This window comes from Carassius auratus, chromosome 43, assembly GCF_003368295.1.
Source record: "Carassius auratus strain Wakin chromosome 43, ASM336829v1, whole genome shotgun sequence".
Classification (NCBI taxonomy): domain Eukaryota; kingdom Metazoa; phylum Chordata; class Actinopteri; order Cypriniformes; family Cyprinidae; genus Carassius; species Carassius auratus.
Genome location: NC_039285.1, coordinates 10,333,533 through 10,342,256, shown reverse-complemented (window position 1 = coordinate 10,342,256; position 8,724 = coordinate 10,333,533). Strand labels below are relative to the sequence as shown.

The 8,724-nt window shown below is 35.6% G+C and overlaps 1 protein-coding gene across 1 annotated transcript; it reads left to right on the top strand.

The window, feature by feature from the left end:
- Positions 1–280: 280 nt before the first annotated feature.
- On the top strand, positions 281–7,053 carry c43h19orf47 (chromosome 43 C19orf47 homolog). The gene is made up of 8 exons (XM_026230985.1): positions 281–367; positions 1,363–1,450; positions 2,139–2,253; positions 3,597–3,678; positions 3,847–3,960; positions 4,899–5,042; positions 5,137–5,213; positions 5,594–7,053. The coding sequence occupies exons 1-8, from the start codon at positions 349–351 to the stop codon at positions 6,128–6,130; spliced, it is 1,176 nt and encodes a 391-aa protein (XP_026086770.1). The 5' UTR covers positions 281–348; the 3' UTR covers positions 6,131–7,053.
- The last annotated feature ends 1,671 nt before the right edge of the window (positions 7,054–8,724 follow it).

Sequence of the window (8,724 nt, the reverse complement as noted above, 5' to 3'; positions counted from 1 at the left end):
ATATGAAGGAAACCAAAAGACAATATTATCATCATTTGTCTACCCTGATATTGTTATAAGGCCGTAAGAAAAGGCATAATGTCACTATTCACGTGTATACATCAGTTTTCCATATAATAAAAGGTGAACGAGGGTGTCATTGATAATTCCGTTTAATAACATAAGTCCAATTGTTTTATTCCATGTATTTACACACAAACGGACCCACCGGAGCAAACAGAACGTTGAATAAAACATGTTTTGGAGTCAGTGATTGCTCGGTTCAATCGGAACAGTCAAGTTGTTCCGATGACGGAGGGGATGTGACGTCACAATATTTCCTCAACGCGTCGGTTTTTCCCTGGGAAGATGGCGACCGTTACAGCAGGTAAGAGACACAAATGACCATTATGTATGGAATATGGTCATTGTAGAGGTCCGCAAAGACGCTTAAATCAACATTTAACAGCTTGTGGTGGGAAATTCAGAGGAGAATGTCGTGCGGAGGTTAAGATATGTTATTCACGAAAAGATAAAGCGCAGTACTGAGGCGCGGTTCAATAAAAACAGGCCAAGCAAGATCTCGTTATAACAACATTGTTGCTGATATGCTATTTATATCACACAGACGTGCTTTCATATATCATATTAGCGATTAAAGGGACATATTTTTATGTTAAAAGTCTTACTGTGTGTGCACCTGTTTATATAACGTTAGCATTCTCTAATATGATTGTGTGGCAGAAAGTGTTATCCAAAAACTTTATTTAAAAACAAACAAACAAAAAATTTTAATTACCAAAACTAGTTTGCTGCACTAAACAAGTCTGGTCAGGTTGGTCTGTTGACTGATTTAAGCTGTGAGGCCAGTTTGCTGATCTGCTGAACTTGACCAGTCTCTGAGATCAACTTAGATCAGCAAAACATTTTAGGTGGTTAGTGTTTTCTCAGAAATGTAACTGTAATAAACAGTTAATAATATTGTATTCTCTAGTGTGCACTAGACTGCACTAAGACTGAAGTACTGAACACTGCATGTTAAACCAATTAATCCTAAATGGAAATAAACCTTTAGGCATCTTAAGGTTTAGTTTTCTCTTGTAAATTCATTTTATTTGTATCCATTCAGTTCTGTTCAGCCTGTTAACAGTCTTGAGCAGAAGAATTCAGTTACTGACACAAGCTTTAAATATCACACTCATGCAGCTGTTCTAGTTGACCATGTTCTCTCACTTTTTGTTTCTATATCAACAGATAAAATTATGATCTTGCCCATAATGTGTGTAACATTGCTGACAGCTTTAATTTTAGTCACATTTTTCTTCTCAAAATGTATGATATTTATCAGCGTGCATATAATCACTGTTTTCTTTGCTGCTTTAGCTACCTCAGAATGGATCCAGTTCTTCAAAGATGCTGGGATCCCTGCTGGACTGGCTGTCAACTACGCAGTGTCATTTGTTGATAACAGGTAAAAACAAATCATAAGCCGCTTTTCCACTGTCGGGCCAGTGCTACTGTAAAAAAAACAGACATACTTCTTTGAAGTTAACGTCACACAACCCCAGCATTTCACCAGCGAGGGGAAAATGAATGAAAACTGTTGTAAAATTTTTAAAAACTTAACAGAAATTGATGTTTGTTCCTTACATAAAGACTTAAAACTTCAACATAGTTTATTTGATTTACTATTAAAACATTTATTTCACACAAAATTAATAAATTTGTATATGATTTATCTAAGTTCATAATCATAACGTGTTCTTCTCATAGCAATTGTTAGTGCAGCTATTAGGACCACGTATAATACATTTCTGCCTCAGACGGTGATCAGAATTCCCATCGGGTCGCAATTGTACGTTAACTCAGACCTGTTTGGATTCATCAATCAGAATGATTTAATTCCAAATTGAACAAAAGGTGTCCATGTAAATGAAGCCACTTTAGTGAACCTGTTCAAATAGACATGAGCTTGTTCAGTACTGAATCGATCTCGAATTGCTTATGTGTGCTCTACTTGCTGGATGTTTTCTCACCATTTTGAACAGTCAAAATCTGGCCTTCTCTGAAATGTGAACAAACAACATTCTGAACAAAAGCTTACTCCTGTACAGCACAACTGGATGCTGTTAAAGCATCAACGACTTTTCTCTTTTCAGGATTCAGAAAAGCATGCTCATGGACCTCAGTAAGGAAATAATGATGGATTTAGGAATCACAGTCATCGGGGACATCATAGCCATTCTCAAACATGCAAAGCATGTGTATAGACAGGTGAGTGCAAATGTTCATTTCTAGTATATGGGTATGTATAATTAAATAATTAATGATTATATTTCAACCACAGATTGGATTAAAAATTATTTTCAAATGTATTTCCTATTTTAACACAATTTGTATTTTCTGTGCAATTTACATGTTTGCAGATAATTTAACTCGCTTATTCTTTTTAATTCACTTTTATTGTAGGAATTTCATTCAGAAATTATCTTGCATCCTATGGCATACCCTGTCTCTCTTTCGGTACACTATAAAACTAAATCCATACAATTACAGCCCGATGAACAACACCAATAATAATAACAACACAGACAGATAAATACATTATTAACTGCAGTACTTCACAGTGAACACTTTCACATTTATTATATTATATAATGTAAATTTACATTATATTATATAATATAAAACTAAATTAGTTAAATTCAATAGTTTTTGCTATGTTGTTAATTGTAATCTATAGTAATGTGTAAGTAATAGGGCTCCCTATATAGTTTACAGAAATAGCAAAGATAAATTTTTTATCTTTAAGAAAATGTAATTCTAATTGAATTTATTTAAAGACAGAGCATCACTTCATTTAATTTTGAAGCGGATTTGTTATAAATGTTAGCATTCATTAAAGTTTATTTATCCATAATGATATATTAAGACATAACTGACTGTGTTTAATGATGCATCATAAACAATTTTTGAAATTTGAGAAGTGATTCTGCATCTCCTGTGATGCATCAAAGCCACCTGAATTAAAGCTCACCACTCAAATGAATGCATGGCTCAGTCAAACTGTACGTAATGTGTGCATGTCTGCAATACAATTATGAAAATTATTCCTTCACAAATAAGTCTCTCAATAAGTAAAACTGGTTGTCTATTATTATAGATACACAAGATTTGAATTCTTTTCAAAATAATGTAAACATGATTATCTTTTAAAATAAATTTTCCTGATTTAAAAAGGTACACTTGTAAGAAATGAGCAGTGGTTGGGACAGACTTGCAGTATCATCTTCACTTAAAAAGACACAATCTAGTCCTGTTTATGTGAAATAAGCCTACTCCCAAGCAGCTTTGAGCTAACAGACCTGTTAGAGTTGCAATGACAGCAACTCTGGGATGAGCTTTGAAGAACCTTACAATCCTGGATAATGTCAAATCGTCAACAATAAAATCACACTAATTGAGTAATCCACATACGAAGAACGGACCCCTCGTCTGTAGATACTGGTATCAGCATTTGTTGATCATTAGAGGTTTTGTCTTGCATGCATACCCATGCATTGGCATGCTTCATTATTTGAAATGTGAAATAATGATCTTTTATCATCTTAATGCAGGGTATGTGTAAAATGACAACTGAGGCCATTTCGTCTGGACAGACTAGTGTACAGGCTGAACTGAGACGTACTGCTAACACTCGTAAGTATCTTGAGTATTAAGTTGTTTAGCATATATATGAATTTTGTACCATGTGTCCTTAATTGAGAGTTTCCCTGCAGTTCTTGTGCTGGTTGCTTATACAGGGAGTGATTTATCTTTGAGTGGGCTGAAGCTGTAGCTCTGGTAATGTTCATGTTCCCCTGACAGCTGCCACACGCATGATTGCCAATGCTTTGAGCCGGGACTCCCCACCAAATACGCCTGCCCGGCACCCAGACAACCGGATTTCAGTAACAGTCTCCAACGCCAGTGCTAAAACAGGTACATGTGATTAGGTTTACAAGTAGTGATGTCATGTTTTTTTTACTAAATGCAAATGCTAGTCATACTGTTGTAAATTTTTTTGGGGTTGGTAAGTATTTTGTTTTGTATTTTAATATATTTGAAAATGTGTTTAATTCCTGTGATGAAGCTCCAGCAGCCATTACTCGAGAGTCACATGATCATTCTAATATGCCTATTTGGTGCTCAATAAACATTTCTTCTTATTGTTATTATCAATATTTTTATTAAAAATGTAATAGATGTTTTTTCAGGGTTCTTTGATGGATAGAAAGGAACCGAACAGTTATTATTTGAAATAGAAACAGTAAATACTTAACACATAGAATGTAGAAGTATTTACTGACTCCAAACTTTTGAACGGTAGAATACATGTTTGGATTAACTATTTCTTTAAATGGAACAGGATGATTTAAAGGGCCCCTATTATGCCCCTTTTTACAAGATGTAATACAAGTCTCGTGTCGTCAGAATGTGTCTGTGAAGTTTCAGCTCAAAACATCCAACAGATCATTTATTATCTTATTTAGAAAATGCCTATGTTGAGTGGAAGCAGAATGTTTTCATACATGTATCTTTAAATGCAAATGAGCTACTGCTCCCCGCCCACTTTTCCAGAATATGGCTGTGCCTTTAGAGCTCGTACCTCAAATACTCGGCATAAAAACATCTGTTTGGTTTTGATTAATATGTCTATCGCGCTGAAATCGTGCCCTTTAAAGCCATTTCAGCCATGTCTGTTGAGACTGATTTGTTTTAATGAGGATTAATGAATAAAGAGTAGGTGGATTTTTATCATTGTAGGGTGGTTGTGTTCACACACTGCCAACACACATTTATGCCCAAACACCATGTTAAAGTGGGTTTTGCATAATATGTGTCTTTTTAAAACTTCCTCTTTTTTCACCCTCTTACAGTGCCCAGCAAGCCAGCAGATGAAAATGGGTTGCAAGTGAAGCGGCGGAAAGTCACAAGAGAAATCGAGGGGAAATATGTCATTAACATGCCAAAAGGCACAACAGCTCGCACTCGGCGCATCCTGGCACAGCAGGCCAAAAAAGGTGCCCTAAGATTGTATATTTATTGAGTGTTCAAGCATATATTATATCGCTGTAATTTGAACTAGTTTGATAAAACAAACTTTCTTTGCCACAGCTAAGGTTTTAAAGCGTACTTCAGTGTTTGATAGACTTGGGGCAGAGTCTAAGGCAGACACCACCTCAGCCAATAAGGTGAGAAACTGTATTGTATTGATTTTGTCCATCAGATAAACAAGAAAGCAGAAACCCAGACATTAAGAATTGTTTACTCTTTATTACACACAGTATCGTTTAATGACTCTGTAACACAACAGTAACATTCATTTCGATAATATCTGTTTTATAGATCATTGATTCCTACATGTACTATAGTCAACTCTTGTTTGTTGATAATGCATTATCTAATTTAGTTTATTTATTCCACTTTAAATGTTATAAATGGATTAGTATATGTAGAAATTAACATAAGCCAAAATGAATAAATGCTGTAAGAAATATTATTCTTTGTTCATGATTCCTAATCCTGATTTTTCACATCACTGCCTTCCTGGCTTTTTTTTTTTTTCATGTAGCAGCCAACAGGTGTGTTTAGCCGACTGGGTAAAGCAGAGGAAGATGTAGAGGGTGGAGAAAAGACTGATGGTGTTACAGAAGCGTTCGAGGACCATGACAGCGACGGAGAGGGCTCAGTGCTGCAGTATGCTGGCGTCCTCAAACGACCCCTGCCCACTTCTAACAAAGAGACTGTAACCTCCAAATCAAAACCCTTCACTCTGCGTCGACTAGGTGCAAAGTACAAACTCCCCTCATCTGAAGGCACACCACCAATCTCCTCTACTTCCTTCTCCAACCAGGAGGGGACACCCAAATTGGGTGTACTGCAGAGATTAGGCAAGGTCCCATCAGTCAACCCTACCTCCTCGACCCCACTAGTCAGTCAGCCTGCAGACACCCAGGACAGTCGCGTTACGAGTAGCAGAAGCAAAGCCCAGGGCAGCTTTGCTCTGGCCAGCTCTAAGGTCAGTAGTAGCACAGGTGACACTCACGGGGCTCAGATGGATGCTGGGGCAGTCAGTGTATTCAAGAGACTGGGTGCCCGGAAAACCTAATGCTCAAAAAACTGAAAGGGCACCACTGTTTTATTCAGCTTGCCCCTTTTATAACTTAAAACCCACCTGAATTTCCATTTGAGTGAGTGGAGAAACTCTAGGACCACCCTTGATGGATTGGGAAGACGAAATGCTGTACCTCATGGACTGTAATAAGTTGATGATATTAGGGGGAAAAAATGGACAGCTGCAATATGTTTTAGATGTCAGTGTGGACATAACTTTTGTTCTTATGTTTGGTTATAGGAATCATGCTCTATCCTGCTTTCCTAATTTTATAGCTACCCTACTGTGCCCCTGTGAGTGGAACAGTTTCCAGATTAAATAGGGTTGTAATTAAGTTTTTTAATGCATGGTGCCCAGCATTAAATGCTCAGTCAAAAAATGTTAAAAGATTTTCCCATTACAGTTGCCAAAAGACATTGGTGAAAGAATTTGATATGTTTACCAAAAACATTCCTCAGTGAAGTAAGCACATGATCAATGATCACCCCCCAGTTTATAAAGGGATAGTTCACCCAAAACTGAAAATTCTGTGATCATACAATCACCCTCATGTCATTCCAAAAATGTATGATTTTCTTTCTTCTGTAGAAAACAAAATAAAGTTTTTTGTTTGTTTTTTGATTAAATAAAAGTAACCGAAATGATTTGGTTGTCAATTCTTCAACCTATTTTTTTGTTCTGCAGAAAAAAAAATGTCACCGTTTTGGACAAAAGGGCGCATAAATGGTGACTCTTAATTTTTGGGTGAACTATCCCTTTCACTTGAAGGATCTTTATAATAAAGAAAAAGCATTTTAATGGCTTCAAACTGCACACATGAGCATTACCATTAATACACCTTGACCTGCGGTCACATAAAATAACATTTAACATATATTTATAATGAAAAAAATAAAATAATAAAAACATACAATCTACTCCCTTTTCCTGCAACTGTGTAAACCTTCAGCTTTAAAGTTTGTGTTCTTTTTATTCAGCTAAGACTAAGAGGTCATATCATTTCTTCAGTTGGTGACAAGTCTTCACAATAGGAATTTGCACGTCTGAGTTGACCAAAAAATTTGACTTTTGAACAACCCAAAATGCAAAAATTATTTGCATGAGCTTGCACTTCAGGTCTCCCGCACTCACATGCATGTGAATGAAATTGAAAAGTGTTGCGTGACCGCCCCTTTATGACCACAGCTGTTACCTTGCTTGAAGACAAAATTGCAATCACAATCCATGTTTTAAAGTCCCTGGTCTCAAATTTCCAATGGAAATCTGTGTTGTTAATCTGTGTTACTTGGACTAACAGGGCAAATATAGCATTGGTGATACTGTTGCCAATCAACAGACGTGGAGGTGGACCCTCGTGTATTCGAAACGTTTTCACACCTTTATACTATTCACTACAGTTACCATTTATCTTTGTCATAATAGGAATTCACCAAAACTTTGTTTTTTGTCGTGTTTCAAGTTTCTTTTTATAGGCATTATAATTTGAAGCATCTCAAATGCAGAATGGTTTTTTATTGCTTTTTTATGTTTAAGAAATATAAAGGAAGATAAAACATTTTAACTGTTTAAGTTTATTAAATCTTGATTAAGATTATTTGTCTTGGGACTAAATTGAATATAAAAAGATAAAACAGAAAAATCTTGAATTGTTTTGTTTATGAATTTTATAAAATTGTAAATGAAATGCATTTTTGTTAACGTATAACAACTGGCTTTTGGAGCATATTCTAGTTATATTTTAAATTGAATTAAAATGTCAAATTTTATTTAGCTATGTTTTATCACGTTTATAGTTATAATTACAACCCTATGAGTTTTGCATTGAAAAATGCAAACTAATCTGCACTTCCATCTCTACATAAAGAGGTTTTAAAGAGATGGTCGTTCTTTCATTTATGTGGTTGTGTAGCAGAACACTAGCAAGTTGATGAATAAGGCTCTGCAATCATTTGTATGAACCACCAGCATTAATATCCTGCTTTACAATTGTGTTTTTACTGCATAATTAGTTTGATAAAGAAGGTCCCTATTGAGAGATAATGAAGTGATTTTAGTTTTTATTTGAAACTGATTTGAGCTGCCTTTAATGCACGCTCTAGTAGATGATGCAGATGGTGAGGACTACATAAGCTCTTATGTCTCTAGTGTTGCAGTACACTGAGCAATTTGTAAAAGGACTTCAGCAGTTCATCACTGTTCAACATTTGTCTCTTAATGCTGACTCAGTTTTTCGGTAGGCTGTGTTTTTCTCAGTTTTTCCACTAATTTAGTCTAGATATGTATCTGCATTACAATGTATAACTACACCAAAAAAGGTTATTTGTCTTTTTATGTTCTTATCAACTTAAGACACTTCTGGATAACACCATGAGTTTCTATTTATGACCTGTTTCTTAACAAACCTGCCTGGTCAGCCTTTAAATGAATGATCTCTTTAGCTTCAGCAGACTTCCAGGAATAGTTCACCCCCCAAAAAATAACATTTGCAGAAAATATACAACAATGCAGCGTTTAACTAGACGTTAATTGATGGACTGGAGTCGTGTGGATTATTTGTGGAATTTTGTGATGTTTATATCAGTTGTTTT